The sequence below is a fragment of the Sphaeramia orbicularis genome, chromosome 16 (genome assembly GCF_902148855.1).
Source record: "Sphaeramia orbicularis chromosome 16, fSphaOr1.1, whole genome shotgun sequence".
NCBI lineage: Eukaryota > Metazoa > Chordata > Actinopteri > Kurtiformes > Apogonidae > Sphaeramia > Sphaeramia orbicularis.
The window spans coordinates 26031816-26058908 of NC_043972.1; the positions used below are offsets into that span (position 1 = coordinate 26031816).

The 27093-nt window shown below is 38.6% G+C and overlaps 1 protein-coding gene across 1 annotated transcript in view; it reads right to left on the bottom strand.

The window, feature by feature from the left end:
* adamts16 (ADAM metallopeptidase with thrombospondin type 1 motif, 16) overlaps positions 1-21859 on the bottom strand; it is an 85140-nt gene extending 63281 nt beyond the window's left edge. Inside the window, exons 1-3 of the mRNA XM_030156990.1 lie at positions 21536-21859; positions 21286-21376; positions 17286-17641 (exon numbers count right to left, since the gene is read on the bottom strand). Of these exons, the coding sequence (XP_030012850.1) occupies positions 17286-17641; positions 21286-21376; positions 21536-21622 (534 nt within the window). The 5' untranslated portion in view covers positions 21623-21859. The remainder of the gene's footprint in view (positions 1-17285; positions 17642-21285; positions 21377-21535) is intronic.
* Positions 21860-27093: the final 5234 nt, after the last annotated feature.

A 27093-nucleotide genomic window follows, 5' to 3' on the forward strand; every position in this document is an offset into this window, starting at 1 on the left:
AATTGAAAGTGTCCTCACTTTCCATTGCAAGGGCTAGCTCCTGATCTTTTATGGTTTGTCATCCCATTGAGATCATGCAGGTCAGTTGACCAGTTTCTTTGACTTTCGGACTTGATGCCACCAAACTGTGGAAAAAGTTGCCTCTGCATGTTAGGCTGCCGAAAAACATTTATATTTCTTGGCTTTTAAATCAATATGAGCATTGTCTCTCTTTGTTACTGTCCTTTTGACTAGTCCTTGTGTTTTTATTGTAATGTTTTTATGTCTTTTTGGTCTTTGTGCTTTTATTACACTATTTTATGGTTTTTAATTTGACTATACAGCACTTTGGTCAACTGTTATTGTTCTAAAACGTACTTTATGAATAGATCTGGATTAAATTGGACTGGAATTGCAAAAAGTCTTGCCAAATCCGTTCTATATTGGTCAAAGTGTTGATCGGTGTTGCTATAATGATCCTCAGTACTGATTTTTCCAGTTTCATCATCATTTACTAACCCGTGCTGTTGGCCTCTGTCAGCCACTCAACCACAAGTAATGGAAATGATAGAATAAAGCCTATGGAAAACACCGAGATGATATTAAAAGCTAGATTTAGAAATAATAAGTTATAAGAGCGGCCTGTAAAAAATCTGTTAAGATATGATAACACTGGCTGTGCAGTTTTCAAATGTCAGCACGTATTGTGGCACGCAAAAGTCAGCAGGCTCTTTTATATGGTATTGACAGCAACAAAATTGGTAAAAGCTGTAAAAATATGAATACTGAAACTTAATTAGTGACAATAATGACAGCATGACAATGAGGGCTGTTTGTTTATGGATGATGTATTGAGAAATATGCTGTAATTACTGAAGAAAATTATTGAATTGTTGAGTCTATTTGTATGACTATACTGCCATGAACATATTGTTGTTTATAATTCAGTTACTGCATTATGTATTTGTTGTGGTTCGATGCTAAAATTAAGAAAAATGTATTATTTGATTGTTGTATTAAATTAGTGATAAAGGTGAAAAGCACTTGAGGGGTTGGATTAAATAAGTTTATACTTCTTCCTACTCCTTTTCAGCCATGCAAAATTCAGACTTACACGTACTTGAAGATAGATTCTGTTCATTTAAATGTTATTTTGTTTTTGTCTTAATTTGCTTCATTTTGTTTTATTTTGTTTCTTTGCATGTCCTAAATAAAGAAATAAATTCATCTATAAGTAAAAAAGACACAAGATGGGATAAACTGTGGCGCCTCAATTCATCTGTGTTGCTCTTTAACGTGACAGTTTACAGTCACATATACCATCAGTAGAAATGCTTCTTCAACTCCCACTGTTAAGTTTTGCACCTTTACCACGAGCCAGTGGTGAGCAGTTGTTTGTTAACAGGTGTCTCTGCATCAGATAATGATCATTTCTCACCGTACAGTAACTGGTGCTTCACAGACAAAAGATAACCACAAACATACCTTACAAAAACATATATGCTTGCAGATTTACAGCCGGAAACACAGTTTTAGGCCCAGTACTTATCGAGAAGATTACAATCTTTTAGCACCTTTAAAAAAATAAACAAAAAGAGGAAAAACAATACATGCTTTGTAAAATCCTTAACTCTCGGTGCGCATGTATTGCTACATCTCCAAGTCCCCAGTATTGCCATTTCCTTCTAAATACTACAGCTGTGAGTTTGCTCCGCATCCAACATAGTATGACTCTCACTTCAATAGCTATAAATGATGGCACCGATTCACTTCAGGAATTGATTACATGGGTTATTAATTACTGACAAAAAGGAAATGTGTAAAATATAGAGGGGGAGTAAGAGACAGAAAGAGGAGCTTCCAAATGCATGACCACCTTGTTCTGTAGCTCGCCTGCCAGCGGTCAAGAAATAATCCTCTCTGGGGATCCCAGCCAGAATCGTTGCTTACAATCACATGTGACAACCAGTGCGTGATCCTGTCATCCACATGGCACCCGCCCCGGCGCTGTGTAATCAGAGACGATTGTCATAATTTGGTTCTATGTCACGGTGAGGCCCCCTGACCTGAACTGTGTGGCTGTCAACCTTCAAAAGTGTTTATTCTATTTGGGCGGGTGGACGTTGGGGCATTACTGAGAGACTAAAGCCACACTGCAGGGAAAACGAAGGCCATGTGATGGTTAAAAAGATTTCTGTTGATCTGAACCCGCCCTTTCAGGTTTACAGCTTAAAGGTTCACAGGTTTTGGAAGATGGGAATCAAAATGATGATTTTCCCCTTTGATTTTTATCAGGCTGCTTTTGGAAGGCACATTTATGAGATATTAAAAGGAAAAAACAGTAATAATTGCATGTATAACCTGTAAACTGCTTAGTCAGAAACTGTCAAGATTTGAAATATGTTTCTATAAAAGAGTAGTGCAGAAGTTCACTGATGCATCTAACATTCGGTCTAATAAAGCTGTGTATTTACTGTAACATGCACAGAGCTACACAGCCAAGTGTTAGATTGAACTACGTACTTGTATGCGAGAGATTGTGTTAAATACATCCAAGCATGGCTATATTACTACTCCAGAAGTTTATATGCAGAGCAGTTGAAAAAGAATCATGAAAACAGAGTCAAACCTATTACTATGACTAAATTATTGCCTATTTTTTAAAAGTTTGTTGTTATCGCTGATCTTTTAACCTGCTTTTTCATTATGATTTGGTGTATGCTGCTAGACCTCTTGGCTAAGTCGCACTTGAAAAAGAGATCTCAATCTTAATGGGGTTTTATCTGGTTAAATGAAGGTCAAATAAAAAATTTTAATCAAAAATAAAAATCAAAAAGTGTTGCATCAATGGCAAAACCAAAATCTTACTCTTCTCTCTCAACACTATTAAACATATATCACAGTCTACAGGTTCTCTATTCACATTGGTTTGGTTTTCATAGTTTGTGCTACATTGGGTACGGTTACATGATGTTTTTTAAATCCAATTTATTTTTCCAGAAGAAATGAATTCGGAACTAAAGTATTTTCTATTCTGTTTACATGGAAATGTTAAACCTGAATAAAGGTTTATATGAGAAACGTTTATTCGGTTCTCGCAGCCCTTCTGTTAGCTTAGCTTAGCATAGTCACTGTATTTCCATGGTCACACGTAGCCAGTTTTTTTAAAGGTGATTTGTTGTCTTTTGTAAGTGATTTTCTGAAATCTGATTCTCCCTAATTATTTCTTTAGATCTGCGACTTACTGCACTCATACAATCTTGGGACTGTTGTGTTGACGGAAGTTGGAAAATCTTTTTGTTGGAAGGGATGCATGCGCTAAATTAGCTTTGCTTTACTGTTTTAGCTTTGCATTAGTGTTTATTTCCCAAGATTTTTATAACTGCAGTAAGTCACACTGCCATGATCTGAGCCTCAATTTGTGATCGTATTGACCCCACCGGACTAAAGTAATGATTAGGGAGAACTGAATTTCACAAAATCACTCATAAAATACTACAAATCACCTGTACAAGCCTGGCTATGTCTGACCATAGGAATGAAGATATTATGCTAAACTAGGCAAAGCTAAGCTAACGGAAGGGCTGCGCGAACAAGGCAGTCGGTGCACTGCAGTGCAAACTGATTTACCCACTTATCGAACTCATTAGTGCATGACAAATGAATGAGTAAAAAAACAGGTGATGAACTCTTCCTTCAGGGTTTTCCAGGCTGGTAGATCCCATCAGAATAGCCCACTGGAACGGTTTGGGTTGACTAGACTGCATTGCATATTCTTCCGCCAGCGCAGAATGTGTGCGTCATCACGACAGGACAAGACAACGAGCATGTGCAGAATGGCAGGAATAAAGTCCAAACGGAATAAAGGGTTTACATGTCTGAGGAAGAATTTAGGTCGGAATTAAAAGTGGATTAAACCAGTGACTTTAATCGGGTTTAAATTTAATTCAAACTTTTCTTTTTCAACTGGAATGAGGTGTTTACATGGTCATCTGAAATAGGATCTAACCTTTAATCAGTTTAAACCAGGAATAAACGTTGTCATGGAAACGCACAGATTTTTTTGGTTGTTCTCTAGTGACACAACCTATACCCTCTGACCACCATAATGAATTGTGTGACATGCCACAGGTTGTTTCCAAATCTGATCCTGGGGTTTCGATTCCAGAGTACCCCAGAAAACCACATAGACATAGCTCTCATACACACAACAATACAGCTAACACAGCCTACAAATGACCTTTTCATCATGCACTTAGTCTGTCAACATTTGTCTGGCTAAAAACAAAATGTATTTGTTACTTCCTCCAAATGTGTGTCTGTATGTGTGTATGTAAACCACTATGTTAAGAGATTAGGTCACTCTAGTGCCTTTCCTAAATAGCCACAGTCATCAGATTACACACTGCTCTCTACGAGGTGCAAATAGCAGTCATAAAATGCTGAAACACTACTTGGGAGGGCGCAAACAGCTGGACTCTGTGGAGTCAGACGCATCCAGACAAGCAGCGACAGGAATGAAAGGGCGCGGGGGCGGGAAAAATGGCAAAAAAACGGAACTGAGGGAGGAAGCATTTAATGCATTACAAGGTGCACCTGACTGAGCGCTGGATTCGTTTCTTTTTTCTTTTTAGCTCTTTAACTTGCTCTACCAAATGGATAGAGACCGGAAGATTTACTTAAGTTTCGACTCCACGACTGTTCTATGACTTGATGAATGTGAAATACCGTAAAAACTCAAATTATTACTCAGTACTTTAAATAAAAATAAGACCTAATCTATTCCTATTTTTTTGGCATTGTACTTCATTTCTCAGTATCAACATTTTAATAGCTTAAATTTTCCAATTGCTCCTTTCGACCGACCAGATGGAAGTGATAATTTTTTTTTTTTTTTACTGTATTTGGTGCATGCAAACTAGTTTCCATGATGGCTCCATTTGAACAAGATGTAGGTAAACTTTGGCTCAACTTTGACAGAACTTTTTGGAGAAAAAAAAAGCAGCAAGAGAGAGACTGACAGTCTGACGTCGCAGTTCAGATTCTTAATCAATTAGTAATTTCTCTTCAAACTGTACCTTAGTCATGTCTTGGCTGGAAGTCTATAACACACTACACCGTCGATAATTTTAAAGCTGTAAATGTTCCAAACTGACCTCATTTCTGACTCTAATCTGCACTGTATGACTGAAAATACAGAAAAACTAAATTACGTTAGCAAATGACCAAAAACAGCAACAATCCTTTAAGACTATTTGGTTAATTCTATGTTTTGAAGATTTATGACAGTAATCTGCCAAGACCACACTGCATGCTTTTCAAAGCATTCACATCAAGCAATGATGTCTCATATATTGTCGGAAATCCCAAAGGTGGGATGAGTGCGCTGTATTCTATTATTACTTCTACTACTACTAGTCCTAAGGCAACAAACACACCCGTCCTTTTACAAGAGGAAAACACATGACCTCTGAGTGATTTGTAGTGGGAGGACATTAAGTATTTCCCTATGGTACAAGGGAAAACTGTGCATTAAAAGTAAGTGTAATATTTTACAGGTACATACAAATACATGCAAAAATCAGGGATAATGAGGTCTGGAAAAAGTAGATACACGTACCCTACTATTTCAACAGATGGATGGCTATGTGATATTTATAGAGGTAAATATATGACCGGGGATGTAACGATATGAAAATTTCATATCACGGTTACTGTGAGCAAAATTATCATGGTTATCATTATTATCGCAGTATTGTTGAAATTGTGCTCAAAATGTCCAAAAAGTACTAAAACACACACTGAAATAATTTAACCAAGTTGTATTTAAAAAAAATAAAAATAAAAACAAACAAATAAAATAATAGGCACAATGTACCTTCTGTTGCAGAAACGTTCAAATATTAACCCTTAGTGATCTGAGCCTATTTTGTCCATTTTTCAGTACTTTTGATTTTGCCTTTATATACTATATAAACAAATGTTTACTATACCCATGTTTGGTATCTTTTTTTTCAGCACAACTTCATTTATATCATCTGTCTATTATTTTTTCACTTTAACCTACTATAAAAACATAGAAGGCCAGAAAACGCAAAAAAATATATAAAATCCAATTTGAAAAATATATATACTTTATTTGCTAAATAACACAAAGATGCTTAACGAACCTTTTCAAAGACTTTAAAAGTGAATATTGGTTCCAGATATTAGGTATATAAAATCAAAATTGTAATAAATTAAAACTATACTCAAATATTTGACATAAAAGCAGATCTTTACATAGGCGTTTTTTCCCCTAAAAGTGCGGTAATCAAACACGGTTATCATGATAATTAGAATGTAAACGGTAATACTAACCGTCTGCAATTTTACCGCCGTTTATCATTATACCAGTAATTGTTACATCCCTATATATGACACATTCAATGACTGTAGAACACTGTCGAAGAGATGTGGAACTCTCACAATGCTTGAGAACCAAACAATTGTATTCTAACACTCACATGATACATTTACACCCATCATCACACCCTCCTACCAGCTAAAAGTTCCCGCATAGCAACAATAAAAAGTGTCTAGGATTACCCAACAACTCTACATACTTAAATGACAGAACAGGTTGATTGCCACTGACTCCCATAACAACATACATGAGTGTTTGTTGAATTGTTAATCCCCTGCCCCTATGGGATATTGGGTAAATGCCCAAATAGGCAGCAGGAAATATTTACAGCATGGTGGGTTCTGACAGTAGAGCAAATTATAACATTAAAATGCACAAAATCAGACACTCATTGCATTCAGGCTGTGATACTGTGATGGTAAAGAGTTGGTTAAAGTGTAATTTTAACTGTGTTCTGAGTCAAACTCCAGCCACTTCATGATTTTAAAAATGGGAAAATGCCTAAAAATCAATATCCATACATTATTTCAGATTGAAACCATAAAATTAACTGACTGAGGCAATGGTTTTTTGAGGCAAAGTCACTGTACTCATTTAAGTCTAGCACCTCCAAATAGATTAATGTAGCTTCAGTTTGACCCATCGGAAAAAAATGAACAAGGTTTAGCACAGTGGTTCCCAACCTTTTTTGGCTCGTGACCCCATTTTAACATCACAAATTTCAGGCGACCCCAGACATTCAAAACAGCGACTTTTTTTTTTTTTTGCTAAAATGAATTTGTTTTTGATCATGTAATAGTTTGCTATACTATGTTGCAAATGAATGTTAATTTTAGACAACATTTAGACTACATAATGTAAATTTTTATTAGTAAATTTGAAATTTTTTTTTTTTTTTTTTTTTTTTTTTTATAAATTACTAGAAATTTCAGGCAACCCCAGACATTCAAAACAGCGACTTTTTTTTTTTTTTGCTAAAATTAATTTGTTTTTGATCGTGTAATAGTTTGCTACAATATGTTGCAAATAAACATTGATTTTAGGCAACATTTAGGCTATATAATGTAAATTTTTATAGTAAGTTTTAGTTTTTTATCAATTGCTATAAATTTCAGGCGACCCCATTTGAATTCCAGGGGACCCCACGTGGGGTCCCGACCCCAAGGTTGAAAATCTCTGGTTTAGCAGATTCAACATCTTGAATGGAAATGAGCTGCAGATAGTGCAATTTTTTTTACATATTTGTCCATTTTTATGTGCATCATCACTGGCACCGATGCGTTTTTCTTCACTTTTTACAAGTGCTAATATTTATATGTGACAAACAAGCTGTCAATACATTCACAGATGCCCGTTACCTGGAACATATGAGGGTGGGGGAAGATCCTGGCATTGCTGAGCCCATGTTAAACTACCCTGGATGGTTGTATGAGGTTCTTATCTGGGAGTGTGTGTGTGTACATGTATTGGAGCAATGAAAACAACAAACATAACAACACCAATAATAATATAGTAGTTATCAATATAACTATCATCATCATCATCACCCTAGAAATACTAACGACAATAGTCAAAAAAATTATTGAAGCTTCACAATACAGATTTGAGTCATATGAGTGTGAATATTCGCCGTGCTTCCCCCAGTTCCAGAACGGGCCACAGTAGAGTTGCAGGGCCCTTAGGAACCCCACACACCCACCCCTAAAGGCACACCACCACCCCTAGATGGACCCACCACCACCTGCCTCACTTATCCTGTTGTTTTGTGAATTTTCTTTTCATGTCATTAGGTTGTATTTAGTGCATTTTACTACACTTGAGTCATATGATTCTCTTAACAGCTCACAAAACACATTGCAGTATTTAGTATTACTTTGTGGTCATTAGAAAAAGATGGGGTAAGGGGGAGGGAGTATTTAAATTGCACTTCATCCCGCTCCTTTTTGAAAATGTTTTTCTTTGCTTTTCTTTGTTCTTTTTGGTTTTCAACACTGATATTTGACATAAAAAACTAGAACCACTCGGAGAGCGCAGACCTCCACCAAGGCAGATCAGTGCCACCTCCCCCCCACAATCACCACCAAAATTTAATCATTTGTTCCTTGTGCCAGTATCAACATTTCCTGAAATTTTCATCCAAATCCGTCCATAACTTTTTGAGTTATCTTGCACACGGACAGACAGACAGACAAACCAACGCTGGCAAAAACATAACCTCCTTGGCGGAGGTAACAAACAAACAAACAATTTTAGGCAAAAAACCCTAACTTGGCTAAAGTTAGTCCTTTAGGAAAAGTCCTTACACGATAACTGTCATGTCTTTCTTTTCTCAAGAGGAATTAACATATCCACAGTTTATGCATGCTAGTAAAAATTCATAAATGTATTTTCATTATCCTATAATGAAAAAGCCTAAAAAGCCTTTGTAAAGCCTATGCACTGGAAAAAATCTAAATCTTACCAAGTGTATTTTTCTCATTTCTAGTCAAATATCTCATCACACTTAAAATAAGACATACTCACCTAAAGAGTAACTTTAGGTGAGATATAAGAACTTATTTTTAGAGAATAGATCTTGAAAATCTTATTTCAAGAATCTTACCAAGATAATTTTCACTTGTTCCATTGTGTTTTTTTTTTTTTTTTTTGCTTGAATTAAGCAAAAAAATCTTGAATTAAACAAAAAAAATCTGACAATGGAACAAGTGAAAATTATCTTGGTAAATTTTTTGTCACTTAAGATTTTTAAGATCTATTGTCTAAAAATAAGTTCTGTACATCTCACGGAAAAGTTACTCTTTAGGTGATTATGTCTTATTTTAAGTGTGATGAGATATTTTGACTACAAATGAGAAAAATACACTTGGTAAGATTTTGATTTCTTCCAGCGTGTCCTGCAAAGTAGTCAAATAAAACAGTTGTAATACTGATGCTAAAGGATGTAAGGATTCAACATGTCTCCCTACCAACAGTCTTTAAAAGAGTGAATTGAACAGCGAATTAAAATGGGAAAGAAATGTTACGAAGCCAACTTGAAATGAAAGCCCGCACTATGTTTTAGGCCGTGGATGGACTCCTTTATTTGCATATCGACTCTGCAAGTGGAAAGACGTAAATAGATGAGCTTGCAACTGGCCACTTGAGTTTGCGTGTTAACGGAAGGTCCGAACAGGGCCTTACTCACACAACTACGGGAGGTCACTTACGTAAACGGTCATCTTATCACCCTCAAACAATCGATTGTATTGTTGCGTTTCTGGAGTGGCCGTGCTGTTCTTTCCCAGTATTTCATAGAAGGACACACTACTCTCCAAAATTCTGTATTGAACACTTAATTTACTCCAGATATTGGCATGTAACGCATAAACACAGCAAAGAGAGGGTTTTCGTAACATTTTATCTAATTAACTTTACTATAGAGATGCAGAAAAAGCAATATAGTGTAAGGGAGGGGCATGACATCCAATAAATATGCCTGGCCAGATTGGGTCCATGGATATTTTGGAGACATGCATGAACTGTTTTTGTTCTGCCGTTTTTTGTATGATCTCTGTACGGCGTTTGAGCGAGTTGACACGGAGAAGAACCTGCTTTATGATCTCTCCCTCCACATGTGCGTCGCTGCGCAGAGTCTGCAACCATTTGGCAGGTGAACAGTGGAGTCAGTGGGATTGGCCTGCTTCTTTTATTCCACCAATTGCTTGTTTGTAAGAATGAGATTTTTATGGTTGCACTCCCTGCTGTCATCAGTGTGAGGCTAACCACTATACGGGCCGCCAGAGGAGGGGAGAGTTGAAAAGACATTTTATACATAGACTTTACAACGTAGCACTTGTTCGTAAAGGGGATTTTCAGCACTTCAAAATGCCACGGAGGGAACAATGACCCCTACAGACTCCATCTTTACAGAATCCCCCTCTTTTTCCCTTTTCTCCCTTCTTTTTTTTTTGCCGTCTTCTTCAGCCTGCTTGAGAAAATGCCAGCACATTGACATGGCAAGATACTAATACCAGATGAATAAAGGCAGTAAAAAAGAAAAAGAGTTATGTGATAATTATGACACTCTATTAACTTTTTATGCCTCAAATATTTATGTTGGCGAAATATGCAATACATAACAGTATTTTTTTTTTTTTTTTTTACATGGTGTGCATCTGATGTGTTGGTCAGATTAAATTATAAAGCTTACTGTATGTCCTGTTCACAGTGACATAGATACATATAGTTCTAAATGTTTTTGTTCTTGTTTTTACAATTTTTTTTTTGTTCATATGACCTTTTTTTTGGTTAGATGTCAAAGTGTGGACACCATGGATAAAATACTGTAAGTAGCAGATACAGGGGCTTTAATCTGTCAGCAACAAGGTCAACAGCAACTCCAAGTTAAGTTACAAACCTGAGTTTTAGTAAGTGTTGGTTCAGAGTGGTGAAGTGTATTCTTTACATTATGTGGATTTGTCCATAACGCTGTTTCCAAAGGTATCCATGACGACGTCTATCTATCTATCTATCTATCTATCTATCTATCTATCTATCTATCTATCTATCTATCTATCTATCTATCTATCTATCTATCTATCTATCTATCTATCTATCTATCTATCTATCTATCTATCTATCTATCTATCCATCCATCCATCCATCTCTCTCTCTCTCTCTTTATCCATCCATCCACCCCCCCTATCTATCTATCTATCTATCTATCTATCTATCTATCTATCTATCTATCTATCTATCTATCTATCTATCTATCTATCTATCTATCTATCTATCTATCTATCTATCTATCTATCCATCTATCTATCTATCTATCTATCTATCAGACATGTGCAAAATGGGGTATGACCCCACATTTTCCAGTCTCTCCATTTTCCCTGACTGCACTTACAGAGAATCATCCTTTTTATAAAATATCCACATGGCAGAGCAAATAAGGGTGATATTTGCCATATAAATGTCATACCTGCAGCCAGACGTTAGTCTGGTTTTGTCTGTCTTTTATGTTTTGTTTGTCACTTCCTGTTTTATTTTGTTAAGTTTTCCCTCATGTGTCTTGTCTGTCGTCTTTACTTCCTGTTCCTTGATCATCCTCACCTCTGACCTGATTACCTGTCTCCGCCCTGATTTGCTCCACCTGTGTCTAGTTGTCTTCCCTCCCTTTTGTGTATTTAAACCCTGTCTCTTCCCCCTGTCAGTTGCCAGTTTGTAACTCCTGTAGTTCTTACCAGCGTTTTGACCTCGTCTGTTCGTTTGTCTGCCTGTTGTGACCCGTTTTTGGATTCCTCGGTTTTTTGCCTTCTGCCTGCTCCCTGTCGGTTTTTGTCTGCCTCGTCTGATACCCTGGTTCTGACCTTCTCGCCCTGACTACTGGTACGTGAGTTTTGCCTTGTCCTTATGTCCTGTCGCCTGAATTTTTGCCTACCTGTGTATGACCTGTTTCCGTCCCTGACCTCCCTTTGCTTTTCCCTAGTCGGGAAAAATACCCCAAAGGCTGCTCGGGGAGACGGGCTGTCGCCCTCGCTCCGGAGGACGAATCTGAGGAGGAAATCTCCAACCATTATCCTCAAGATTCTGTCACTGATATTATTAATACACCTGTGTGTAATTAATAAATCTTTTGAACCTTATTTTTTGTGTCCGAGTTCTGCATTTGGATTCAGTGCCTGTACTAACGTCATCACAGTACGCACTGGCCATAAAATGAATCCAGCAGAACTCACTCAGGTCAAGGAGGCTATTCAGTCACAGGGGCACAGGCTGGGTGGACATGATCAGGCTCTCCACACCCTCCTCGATAAAATGACTCTGTTAGCCACTCAGGTCTCCCAGCTCACCCGTACCCAGGCCACCGTCTCCTCCCGGTCGGCCGAGTCTGTTACTTCTGTGAGGGGTTTGGATGAACCGAACATTCCACCCCCATCCAAATATTCAGGTAATCCCGACACATGTTGTGATTTTTTTCACTCAGCTCCAGCTCATTTTTGATTCTCAGCCCGTTCGTTTTTCCAAAGACTCTGTTAAAATAGCCTATGTGGCCAGTCTGTTAGAGGGACCCCCTCTAAGTTATTTCAACGCACTTTTTGAGCAAGATTCCCCTGCTGTTCAGTCTTTTTCGGCCCTAGTATCAGAACTTAAGAGGGTATATGACCACCCGGTTCGTAGCCAATTCGCTGGTCATCAGCTTATGAGGCTAAGACAGGGAGATCAATCCATCAGGCAGTATGTGAGCGCCTTTCGATCCCTAGCGGTGGAATCAGGGTGGAACAACCAGGCCCTGATCACTGCCTTTTTAACCGGGCTTAGTCGCTCTGTGGGCCGTGAGATGGCGCTCCGTCAACAGCTCCACTCCCTAGATGACGTCATCGCCGAGGCCATTCGGGTCGCTGATCAGGAGTTAGTGTGGCAGACAGATGAGTCTGTGGTTCGCTCTTCGTCTGGTAAGGGCCCTGCTCAAGAGATGGTTCAACTCCCGGTTACCGAAGCTGGCGGAGATATTAAGGAAGAACCCATGCAACTGGGCCGGACCCATATCTCAGCAGAAGAACGCCGACGTCGCCTGACCGAGGGGCTTTGTCTGTACTGTGGACAAGGGGGTCATAGAGTATACAACTGTCCACTAAAGCCTGAAGGCAAGACAGGTGAGGGGTCGCTGTTGAGTAGAACTGTGTGTTTATCTACTGTCACCCGTCCGTTTCCTGTGGTTCTCCTCTGTTCTAGTTCTCTGTCTCTCCAGCACCCCGTACTGATCGATTCTGGGTCCGACGCTAATTTGATGGACCTGAGCCTGGTACAGAAGTTGGGACTCGAGTCCATTCCTATTCAGCATCCGTTGGAGGCCCGGGCACTGGATGACCATGTGATTTGCCGTGTAACCCATTGTACCGAGCCTGTCTCCGTTCAGTTCACTGATGGTCACACTGAGAGCCTTAGTTTTCACATTTATAAATCAGAGTCCCAGCCACTAATTCTGGGTTATCCGTGGCTACAAATACACGAGCCATTTATTGACTGGGGCACCGGGGAGGTTCAATCCTGGGGGAAGAAATGAGAGACTCGTTGTAAATATATTAAACTACCTGTATACTCACCCAAGGCTCCACAGATCTCCGTGGCCCCGGTTAGTGTTCCGGTGGAGGAGGATAAGGACTTTCCTGCGCTGGAGAAGGTTCCTCCTTGTTACCATGATTTAAAGGAGGTTTTCAGCAAATCCAAGGCTACTGCCTTACCTCCTCACCGTTCGTATGACTGCGCCATTGAGCTACGTCCTGGTACGTCTCCACCTAAGGGGAGGTTATATTCTCTATCTGGTCCAGAAAATCTGGCTATGAAAAAATACATTGACGAGTCCCTGGCAGCTGGTTTGATCAGACCCTCTTCGTCGCCTGCAGGGGCAGGTTTCTTTTTTGTTGACAAAAAGGATAAGTCATTAAGGCCGTGCATTGATTATCGGGGACTCAATGACATTACTATCCGCAACCGGTATCCGTTACCGCTGATGTCTTCAGCTTTTGAACCTTTTGCACGGGGCTAAGGTGTTTACTAAGTTGGATCTTCGTAATGCTTATCATTTGGTGAGAATTAGAGAGGGAGATGAATGGAAGACAGCGTTCAATACACCCAGTGGACATTACGAGTATCTGGTGATGCCTTTTGGTCTGACCAATGCCCCTGCTGTATTCCAAGCCCTCGTCAATGATGTTCTCAGGGACATGTTAAATGTGTTTGTGTTTGTCTATCTGGACGATATTCTAATTTTTTCCTCAGATGAGAACTCGCATGTCCAGCATGTGCGTCAGGTGCTCCAGAGGCTCCTCTCCAACCAACTGTATGTCAAAGCTGAAAAGTGCGAATTCCATCAGCCTACGGTCTCATTTTTGGGAGTCATCATCTCTGAGGGTGGAAAGTCGTAAGCTGGCACCCAGGTTTGTAGGCCCATTCCCTATCTCGAAGGTTATTAATCCTGTCTCTGTACGTTTGAAATTACCAAAGTCTATGAGGATTCACCCCACATTTCATGTGAGCCAAGTTAAACCAGCTAAGGAGTCGGCTGGTCCCACCTACCCAACCTCCACCACCACCACGCCTTATCGAGGGTGACCCAGCCTACACGGTCCGGCGGCTGATGGCAGCTCGTCGCCAGGGAAGGGGCTTCCAGTATCTTGTGGATTGGGAGGGTTACGGGCCTGAAGAACGTTCCTGGGTGCCGGCCTCCTTCATTTTGGACAAGGACCTGATCCGGGAGTTCCATCAACACCATCCTGAGGTCCCTGGTCCGTCTGGTGCCGTCCCTAGGAGGGGGGGTACTGTCATACCTGCAGCCAGACGTTAGTCTGGTTTTGTCTGTCTTTTATGTTTTGTTTGTCACTTCCTGTTTTATTAAGTTTTCCCTCATGTGTCTTGTCTGTCGTCTTTACTTCCTGTTCCTTGATCATCCTCACCTCTGACCTGATTACCTGTCTCCGCCCTGATTTGCTCCACCTGTGTCTAGTTGTCTTCCCTCCCTTTTGTGTATTTAAACCCTGTCTCTTCCCCCTGTCAGTTGCCAGTTTGTAACTCCTGTAGTTCTTACCAGCGTTTTGACCTCGTCTGTTCGTTTGTCTGCCTGTTGTGACCCGTTTTTGGATTCCTCGGTTTTTTGCCTTCTGCCTGCTCCCTGTCGGTTTTTGTCTGCCTCGTCTGATACCCTGGTTCTGACCTTCTCGCCCTGACTACTGGTACGTGAGTTTTGCCTTGTCCTTATGTCCTGTCGCCTGAATTTTTGCCTACCTGTGTATGACCTGTTTCCGTCCCTGACCTCCCTTTGCTTTTCCCTAGTCGGGGAAAAATACCCCAAAGGCTGCTCGGGGAGACGGGCTGTCGCCCTCGCTCCGGAGGACGAATCTGAGGAGGAAATCTCCAACCATTATCCTCAAGATTCTGTCACTGATATTATTAATACACCTGTGTGTAATTAATAAATCTTTTGAACCTTATTTTTTGTGTCCGAGTTCTGCATTTGGATTCAGTGCCTGTACTAACGTCATCACAATAAAGGGCTATCAGGATGCAGTTGGAAGCCAGGTGCTTGCACTGATACAGCTATTGATCTGAAGGGTCCCGGTCAATATTTACCTGTTGCCTTCCAAATACTAGAATGACCAAAGTGCAAGGTCTCTGAAGAGCTCTAATGTGTCCTAGTGAATTATGTCAGGTCATATATGCCACACTGGAACCACAGTGATGTGAATTGGAAACTTTAAATGCAGAATATGGGTTGAAGTTGAGGATACATGCTGGATATGTTTTCAAAAACATGCTGTTCAGTGCATTATAAGATGCATCTTGGCCCTTTGGAAAAATGTTAAGTTATCTTTAGCTTTCCCTCATGAATCTGAATGCCTTTGACCTGCTGGTATAGTTTTGCTGCTCCTCAATTCACATCAGAAAAAAAGTCTGATTCCCATTGATGCACTGACCCAGTCTGTCCTGGCCAGATACAGTCGTGAGAACCACATTTACAGTCTCTGCAACCCTGGACCTTTTGGCTGAATCTTTTATTGGGATCTGGTCTGAACTGCACACACACACAGAAAAAGAGGCATCCCTGGAGATTTGCCATTCTGTCTGTAGTTACAGAGGGTAATTCTCAGACACAGCAGTGGTCTTCCACAATGAAAATACAAACAGTAAACAGGCAAAGACAGAGCAGTAATTTATTATAATTGGAAACATCATAAAGCCTCGTTCATGCCGAATGCGCTCGAGGTTCTTAAGGCATTGTCTTTGTTAAAACTGTTAAAAGAAAATGATGTGACTGCAGTTGATTTTGTCGCCGGTTGTTTTTAAGGTCAAGTGTAAGCTTAAGTTTACGTCTAACCACTGAACCATTTTCAAGACACATTTTTCTCTAAAATTAAGAACTGTATAATTGTACTGACATTTAAATCCAAGCAATACTTTAAAGTACATTTTCTACCTCCAGCCAAGTTGCTGCACTCTGTCTCCATTAATTGTTGAGTTCAAAATGAATTTGAGTGTAAGTGAGTTCAAGAATGAGGGGATTATGTGTAGATTCATAAAGCCTTTTGTTCTAGTCCAGACTACTTAGAGGGCTGGTATAACACTGGGGTCTTACTGGGTGGAGCTGGCTCACTTTGGCTTACTTAATGTCACTATTAAAGTAATGTTTCCTTTATATTCATAAAACAGGACGGGAGGACCACCATGGCAAAAATGCAGGTTTTGCCAACTTTCCCAACAAAACACAAGTATCCCGATGTAGTCATTTGAATACGTCCATTTAACTCTGTTAACACATGCATTTCAGTAATGTTTGACAGTTAAATGTATAGCCACGGGCTGCACCAAAAAGACCACCAACATATACATTTGATTTTGTGTGCATCTGACATTAAACTATGTTAAATTCAATACCAAATACATAATTTGGCTTCTCTTTGGGGGATTTTCCCACATTATAGACCAAACACTGTGGTTAATTAGCTGATTTAGGCAAAATGCAATAGAACTAAAGATAAAAGACACATAGAGATAAGAAACCACTAACATAACCAGCCAGTAGGTTGTATTTCAGCTCAAGTCAAGTACAAGCCTGATGAGACCAGCCACACAATGCACTGACTGCATTTCTACAGCGCATTAAATAGAATACTTGATAGTGGTGATTAGATCATTTCGATCAGATAAAACGATAGACAATGGAGACACTGTGAGTCTAAATAAGTCTAATAGCTGTAATCAGACTTTTCAGTCAAATAAAACCTCATTTTTTTCTTGTTTCTGCTTCTGTTATTGTCCTGTCAATCACTATGTATGGTCAGTATTGTTTTCTAGCCTTTCTAATCTTTCAGTTAAAATCCAAACCCTTATGCAACCTAACTCCGGACGCGTTCAGACTCACCATCCCCGTGCATGTGGACAGTGCCACAGAGGAGTTAACCCTTGACCTCAGTGACCCCTGGTAAAAGCAAAGGTTGTCCTGGTGGTAGGCCCTCAGGCTCTTGGTGCCATTCTTTCCCAGGACCTGGATGATGAAGCCAGGTGCAATCAACTTCTCTGAAGCTTCCCTCAGCTCCATATGGAAGTCCTGCCCCAAGCCACTTAGTCGGAAATGGACCATTTCACCGCTATCAGTATTTGATGAGCCTGCATCTAGGGTCAGGGATCTGCGTCGCCTTCTTCTTTGGTGGTGGGCAATTTCATGAGAGATGTAAAAGCCTTGGTGGTTGACCTCATATGGTGATACAATCTCATATTCTGGACACAAAATAGAGAAAATGAAGTCAGTAAAACCAACAGAAAGATAAGAGATTATTTCAAAAGATCTACAAAAGCTGTGCAAAGTTAATTGAAGTTTTGTCTGGTCTGCAAAAAGAAGAAAGTGAGAGAGAAAAATAAAAACGATAAAAAGAATCTGCCTCAAAGATTGATGTTAATGCTTAAAGAGCTTCAACAAAGAGTCTATTGAATATCTATAGATGTCATAGATTTTTGTAGAGGCAAAAAAACAAAAAAGCTCCTTGTGGTCATTTTGGTCAGTTCGTATTTGACCCGTCAACAACGACTACATAAAAACTACAATCTTTTCCCTTCCTTTGTAAATTATCCTTGACCTCCCTCATATACATTTGTTGTCAGGGTCAAGGAAAAGTTACAAGAAAAGGAAGGGTTTTAGACAATTCCAACACAGCCCCTTCGGTGGAGAGTGAATCATGTTTGCCCGAGTGTTTTACTACAGATTTTACTACGGCTCAGGCTGGATAACTGCTGGTCATAAATAGAGTTCTGGCAGGTCACAGGCCTCGTCTCTTAGGCCAGTTGAACAGCGCTGCGACCGCAGAAAATAACGGTCTTTTCTCCAAAGGTCAAAGCAAAAGAGTAGCTAACATCTTGAGCTGCACTAGAATTAGTTTAGCAGGGGAATTCACTGCAATAGATAGCATTTCTTTCCACTCTCTGTGAAAGAAAAGGCAAGTCTGCTATGTAGGAGAGCCTGCACATAGGTAAAGTATGTCATTACCTGAATATAAAGCTTGTCTATCTAAGATTTAAGCTCGTGCTTATGGGTAGTTTGTATTGGACTCTGTATCCTGCTGGAAGTTGGACATCTGTTGACATTAGCTAACAGTTGCTCACAGTTGCAGTGTTAGAAGAGAGGTATTGAAGAAGTGAAGAGTGAGCAATGGAATTTTCACTAAAATCCTGACCTGAAACCTCTATTGCACAGGTGTCAAACATGCAGCCCGGGGGCCAAATCCGGCCCGCCAAAGGGTCCAGTCTGGCCCCTGGGATGAATTGGTGAAATGCAAAAATTAGACTAAGATATTAATCATTTTAGTTCAGGTTCCACATTTAATCTCAAGTGGGTCAGATCAGTAAAATACTATCAGAATAACCTGTAAATACTCACAACTCCAAATTTTTGTCTTTGTAAATGTAAAAATTTTCATGTCATTTTACTGTATTTACACTGAAACAAACTTCCATTTCACAAAAACGTGAATAACGTGAACAAACATGAACATTTTGAAATGTCTGAAGTGCAGGTTGACCAATGTTCTGCCTGTTATTAAATGTTTTGTGTATTTGTTGATCCACTGTGATCTGTAAGTTGTAATTTACATGTGTAAATGATAAACTCGGACATAATATCATTAAAATTGCACTTAGTTTTCTTAAGATATTTCAGTTTGTTCATGATATTCACATTATTTTAAAGGATAGTTGATAGATGTAAACATTTTGATCGCATAGTTTTACTTTTTTTGCTCTAAAACATAGAGGAAAGTTTGGAGTTGACATCATTTATATATTATTATGTTATTATTTTACTGGTCCGGCCCACTGCAGATCAAATTTGGCTTAATGTGGCCCCTGAACTAACACGAGTTTGACACCCCTGCTCTATAGAAACCACCATATTGTGGCTGTTAACTTAGAAATAGAGCACAAAACAGACTCCAACATAAACCTCATAAGAGCTCAGACGCATGTGCACATTTTCCAACTTTAAGGCTTGGAGTGCATTGCATAAATCTGACAATTATGACTCAAATGTGGACTCAGAATTCAGTCATTCATTCATTTTCTGCAACGCTTAGTCCTCAGGAGGGCTGCAGGGATGAACGGGAGAAGGCGGTGTACACCCTGGCTCATCACAGGCCATGCACTCAGTGTTTTAACTGATGCTAAATTACAGAAAGTTTCTGCTTTTACAAACTAATACATACTCTGGATATGAGCTGCTTTTGCTGACTAACCAGTAAGAAAACAAAAGAGTTTCAGTACTGGTTTTGATACATTGTTGTAAATGTATTTGTCAAGCCACTGTGGAATGATATGTGGTCACTTTATTAGCTGAAACGGCACCAAAATAACAGCAACCTTGGAGTTACAGTCAGCAAGAGCCAGTGTCAGTTACTGTACAGTATGCCCTGCTTTAGTGAACCTAAATAATGGGTAAATATAGCACAGAGACAGACATGTTTTGGCAGTGGGTGAAATATGCAGGGTGACAGACAGTGTGTCATCACTGGCAGTGTGAATGCTTGAGGTTTGAAGTTGGGTATTAAAGCCCCCCCCCCCACCTACAGCATGACATATGCTTATTAGTGGAAGCATTATTTAAAGCACGTTGCATTATAAAGACTCCATATGTTTAACATGAGTGGTCACTATAGAGAAGTGTTTGCGCTGTGGTCATTCCAAAGACCCCCATCCTTAAAGGCAGACACCAAAGCACTTTAAGTAAAAGCTTAAAATGGTCTTCTGTAGTCTTTACCCCCTTGTCTAACTTATTGAAACACACAAAGATGTACACTTATCCGACTCTGTTTGTCCGTCTCTAAGTCAAAAACCAGCTGCAATGACCCATGTCTGACAGTATACAAACAAAGAGTCCACGGGAACAGAGTAGCCCTACACACACACACACACACACACACACACACACACACACACACGCACACACACACATATGCTTATCTTGTCTGATGGACCGAGACGAGATCCTGCAGTGGTTAGTTTGTTAGTTTAGTGGCTCCTGAGTGCCATTAGTACAGACAGGGGGTCTAAAACCAGTGGGCAGCCCTGGCTTAAACTTAACAAGACTATGAACATGTGAACTCTGTCCTAACCCACTTTACCAAAGCTACACGAATGCAAAACACATTAACACTGTGCAATAGTGGTTAAATTACAAGCTGTGGGATGATCAGAAACAGGTGAGAGAATCCGTCTGTTTCTGATCATCTCCATATGCACAGTGAAACGAGCTCTGGTGTTTGTTTATTTGTTTATCTGCTTTTCATTGGTACTTAAAAGACGTGCATATGAGGCCAAGGCAGATGCTGATTCAGCAGACCCATAAATGTGGATCTACACAGCCCTGACAATAATCACTGTATTTACTACGCAGTGAAGCAGACACCAGGACATCCTCCTTTGGAGCTCTTACATCATAGTGAACTTAAATAAAACTGTCTTATTTATATATTAGATTAACATTATAGTCAATATTAGACCTGGAAATGTTATTAAAGCTTTATTGATAGATTTATTTTAACATCTTTAAGTGCCTTAAAGCTCTGCACATCAAAAGATTCTTTCAATAAATGAGAAAATCCAAAATTAAAGGTGAACCCCACTGTGCAGCTGATACCTATTACTTTGTGTTAGGGTGCAGGGCGCCCCCCAGCGGTGAAGAGAGGAAACACATAGAGCGCAGGTGAGCTCTGTCTGATCAAGTGTTTATTTTATTTTCTTCATTTTGGTGCAACATAAGAAATGCATCAACCTGCTATTCATAATGAACTCCTGTTTTACAGCTTTAATCATCGCTATCATTACACATGCTGAAAAACCCATGACATTTAAAATGATGTTGCTGGCACTTAACATACCTGTATGTTGAGGTAAATTGAGAGATTGGAGGAGCGTCGATGCGCCCCGGTGATGTTCAGCACTGTCAGCACCATTACTCAAATGCACCCTCTGCAAAGTATGGAAATGGAAACGTGACTTAGTGTGTGTGCAGCCTGCACAATTGTAACGGAAAGTCTTATCCTACCTCGGCACTTGTGTGAAGTGTTGACAACTTTATGAGCTCTGCGTGTGCGTACAGGCGCAACGGAGATAAGACAAATGACTTACTTGGAGTGTTAATAGGCAAAGGAGTTGGAAAAAGAGCAGGAATCGGGCACGGGTTCTCCATTCTGCAGAAATCCGTAAAAAAGCCATGCCTCTGGATCACCTTTACCAAAAAATTTCAAGTCCGGATCACACTTGCAAGAGGTCCAAATAGTATTAATATTATTAATAATAATAAAGTAGTCCAGCAGCAGCAGCAGAAACAGCAGCAGCAGTTCTGCAAGACTTGAGATGAATGAAGCATCAATAGTTTTCAGATGCTGGCTTCTTTCCTTGGGTTATTTTGGTCTCCATTCATTCCGAAGCCGGTGCAGTAAATCGCTTAAACTGCATTTGTTTCCCCCGGCAAGACATTGTCCTTTTTCCCACCAGAGTCGATCGACCACGATGTAGTCTCTCTCTCTCTCTCTCTCTCTCTCTCTCTCTCTCTCTCTCTCTCTCTCTCTCTCTCTCTCTCTCTCTCTCTCTCTCTCTCTCTCTCTACCCAGTGACCCCCGTGCACCGTTTTGACTCCCAGTTAAATCATGTGATTGTCTTAAATAGGCTGCGTTTCGTCTTGGCAATAGCAGACTTCTATGAAAGTCGCACTGGAGTGTATGCCTGAGTGTGTATGTGTGTATGTGTGTGTGTGTGAGAGCCTATATTCCCCAGGAGCCTTTGCAGAAGGGGGGAAGGCTGCAGTGTGCAGTGTGCGCCCTGTGGAAGGCTGTATGGGGTGGTAGATACAGCCTGTAGCCAATCACATTTGACACCTGTGCTGAGAGACAAGGTGTGTATCCATCTCTCAGGTTGCAAGAAATGTGTGTGTTAAGTTTTTTTTTTAAATATATGTTTATGTTTATGTTTATACATTTGGCAGACGCTTTTTTCCAAAGCGACTTACAGGGGAAAACCAATTAAATCATTCAATTAATCAAATTTTATTTATATAATGCCAGATCACAAAAAAAGTTATCTCATGACACTTTACACTCTTACTTATGTAAATAAGTAAAGAAAAAATCAAAAATAATTTGTCTTATCCTATTAATATGGGTAACAGGGTTGCGTGAGGTAGAGTGAGACATTCAATCAAGGCTCACAATCTAATGAAAATATGAAAAATAGAAGAGAGGACATACCTTTGCTCTACCCATTCTTTTGGAAAACTGTTTGATGATGCCAATTCCAGCATATCATGTGATTCACTGCTTTCTTCTTCTTCTACCATGCTAAAAGGTTATGGGTAACAGGGTTGCGTGCATGTTGTGGGACACAGGTTCCATGCATAATAATTATTATTTAAAATATTATGTTTATTAAAAAAAATGTTCCCGCAATTACAAGAGACACCAATGAAACTAGTCATACCAAAAAAAAAAAAGAGATTTAAATTTCATTTTAACTGTTTTATTTGAGATTCAATTTGGTCATCAGGGGGTTGGGACAAGTGAAAAATGGCATTATAGGGGGTATTCCAGACTTATTTGGTATTTTTCAAACTATTTACAAACATTCTTTTCTCCCAGTTTTTTTAGATTTGGTCTCAGGACGAGTAAATTTACACAGAAACTCCATGTTTTAGTATTTTGTACATGGATTATTTAAAATTTGATGGGTGGGACGTCAAATGTCCTCCAATTCTGGAATGACCCATATATAGAGTTGGTCAAAAACCAGACTCTAAGCCAATTTACAGAAACCCAACAGAATCCATATATATCCAATGGTATATATATCCAAATATATATATACCAGGGGTGTCAAACTCATTTTAGTTCCGTTCTACATTCAGCCCAATTTGATCTCAAATGGGCCGGACCAGTAAAATAATAACAGTGAAAAAAGTACAATAATATTAATATAGAGTTAAAGCAATGTCCAAGCATGAAAGAATTTAAAAGGCGGTACACAGCTAAAGGTCTAAAAATTCTCAATCAGTTATTTGAAGAAACGCGCCTAAAGTCCTTTTCACAACTTCAAGAACAGTTTGATCTCCCCACAAAAGAATTTTAATAGATACCTACAAATCAGACACTATATTACAAATCATAAAGAGAATGAGAGAATTAGGAGAACACCAAATGCTATAGAACAATATTTTATCGCAATTTCAGAAAAAGGATTTCTAGCGGGCAAACATACTGTATCTCTCATCTCTATGAAAGACTCTCACCAGACACCTTTCAAAATACCTATGATATCAAAGAAAAATGGGAATTGGAATCAAATACTGTTATAGAAGACGAATTGTGGGACATATTATGTAATATTAGTCATAAAGGCATCAATAGTCAGCAGTGGAGGGAATTTGATTGGAAACTCAAGACCAGATTTTTTCATACTCCTTTGGTTATATCTTATTTTGTCAAGGATCCATTTATAGCTTTATGCTGGAGAAATTGTGGTAAAACAGGTGACCATACACACGTATTTTGGCACTGTCCGAGCTTGTTTATATTCTGGAAAAAAAATCAAAGAAGAACTTGAAAGAATTGTAAAAAGAGAAGTCCCTTCAAATGTTTTGTTCTATTTACTTGGAGTCATACTGGTCAATGATTTTAATGCAGAGCAGAGATATATTTTACATATTTTACTATTGATTTGCTAAAAAAAATAGTAACAGTAAATTGGAAGAGTGTCAAATCACCAACGGTAATAGAATGGAAACAAAGACTGAAACAAGTGTACACTATGGAAAGAATGACCGCATCATTACAAATGAAAATGGATCTTTTTAAGCGGAGATGGCACTTGGTCGAAGACTATTTGTGTAATTAAACTTTTTGGGTTGTTGATGAGAATTGCTCTTATAAGCCCTGACATAAGGTGTTTTGTATTTATATAGATGTGTGCATATGTATACAAATATGTGAATATTTCGATATTTGGCAATGTATCTATAGATGTAGTATAATATTTGTAACAATAATAATACTATGTGGTGTAATTTATTTTTTAATTTATGTCTTGTCTCAGATGTTTTGTTCTGTTTTATATTGTGCAAAAATCTAAATAAAAAGTTTAAAAAAAAAAAAAAAAAGGAGGTACAAAGACAATTTTTTCCAGAGGTACAGGGATGAGGGAGGTGTTGGGGATCACTGGGTGTTCTAAAGATGTACAAGTATGTGGTAAGTGTGTGTAAATGTATGTATAGGTGTGTATGTGTGTGTATATATGTAGGTATATATGTGTGTATAGATCTGTGTATGAATATGTATTTACATATATGTGTTATTGTATTATGTGTTTATGTAAATCATTATATTTGTTCGTAATAATATAAAGCCAGAAACCTAATAATTTACTAGTAAGTATCAGTCATATTATGGCATAGTGTATAGATATGATTAGACTAGGCAGGAATTATTTAAGGAGAAGGGGTGGGAGTTTATAAGTTATGCTTCTTCTCACTCCTTTTCGAATATGTATTATATGTCTTATGTTTAAGTGTTTTGTTTATTTATTTTCTTCAGTTTGACATTCATGTTCGAAAATAAATACATCAATCAATCAATCAATCAACCAATCAATCAGTCAATCTTCTGATCAGGTTTACATCTACAAAGTTTCCTTAAAAATCTGAATAACATGAACAACTTGAATTGTCTTAAGAAAAACAAGTGCAATTTTAACAATATTCTGTCTCGGTTTATCAGTTTATTGTTTACACGTGCATTAAAATCGCACAAAACATTTAGTAACAGGCAGAATATTGGTAAAATTGCATTTACTTTTCTTAAAACATTTCCATTTGTTCATGTTATTCACATTTTTTGTAAAAGTATAGTTTGGTAATGTAAACATTTTCATTTACACCACCAGTCAAAAGTTTTGACTCACCTTCTCATTTAAATGGCATGAGATGGACCACAGATGGCCAACAAGTGTTCAGGATCACTGGGAACTCCTTTAAGACTTTTGGAAAACATTTCAGGTGACTACCTCATGAAGCTTATTGAGAGAATGCCAAGAATGTGCAAATCAGTAATAAAAGCAAAATGTGGCTATTTTGAAGAATCTAAAATATAAAACATCCTTTGAGTTATATCACACTTTTTTAAACTACATAATTCCATCTGTGTTCATTCATAGTTTTGATGCCTTCAGCGAGACTCTACAGTGCAAATAGTCATGAAAATAAAGAAAAAACAGGCGAGTCCAGACTTTTGACTGGTAGTGTAATTTTACTTTTTTACACCAAAAAAACAAAGAGAAAATTTGGGGTTGTCATTATTTATAGGTTATAATGATAATATTTTACTGGTTCTGACCCACTTGAAATCTAATTGGACTGTATGTGTCTGTATGTGGAACCTGAAATAAAATGATTTGGACACCACTGATTGTTAATATCTTCAGTGTAATTTTTGCATTTCACAAATTCATCCCACAGTCCAGATTGGACCCTTTGGTGGGCCGGATTTAGCCCCCTGGCCGCATGTTTGACACCTGTGATATATACAGAGTAAAAGTTGAGAAGGTTAGACTGTCTACTGTGGGTTCTAGTAATGTCTTTAACAAAACCTGGCAGCCCTTCTTAGAGTATTTAGACAGAATTACTATATTCACCCAGAGTGACTAGATGCCCCCCCCCCCATCCCTTGGTTGGTTTTTTGATTATCTGTTTTAATCTTATTTATTTTATTGCAAATCCAGCAGTGTTTTTGTTTATTTGTTTGTTTTTGGGGTTTTCTGTTTCTTCTGCTTCTGTGTTTGCGTTTTGTTCTGTCTTTTCTTTCGGGGTGGGTGGGAAGGGCTCATTATGGTTCATTCATAGAAGCCATTTGGGTTAGACTGAAATTGTTGCTCTCAGGCTACATTGTATAGAGACAACTGTCTATTACCTTTAACTAGAACACATGGAAATATTGTACATGTTAGATATAGCCATGTGTGTATGAAAATCCACTAAAAAGATTTATATAAAAAAGAAAAAAAAAAGAAAGAAACAAGACATTTTAACCCACAGGTGTCAAACATGTGGCCCGGGGGCCAAATCTGGCCCGCCAAAGGGTCAAATCCGGTCCTTGGGATGAAATTGTAAAATGCAAAAATTACACTGAAGATATTAACAATCCTTTTAGTTCAGGTTCCACATTCAGACCAATTAAATCTCAAGTCGGCAGGACCAGTAAAATACTATCATAATAACATTAATAATGACAACTCCAATTTTTTCTCTTTGTAAATGTAAATATTTTCATGTATTTACACTAAAAAAAAGTATATTTTTGCCAAAAAAAGGTGAATAACCTGAACAAATATGAACAACCTGAAATGTCTGAAGAGAAGTAAGTACAATTTTAACAAGATACGGCCTGTTATGAAATGTTTTGTGTATTTGTAGATCCACTGTGATCTGTAAGTTATAATATACATGTGTAAATGATAAACTGAGGCAGAATATTGTTAGAATTACACTTATTTTTTCATTTTTTTCATGTTATTCACATCTTTTGAAAAGATAGTTTGCAGATGTAAACCTTTTCATAATGTAAAATTTACTTGTTTCACTCCAAAACATAGAGAAAAGTTTGGAGTTGGCATTATTTCTATATTATTATGTTATTATTTTACTG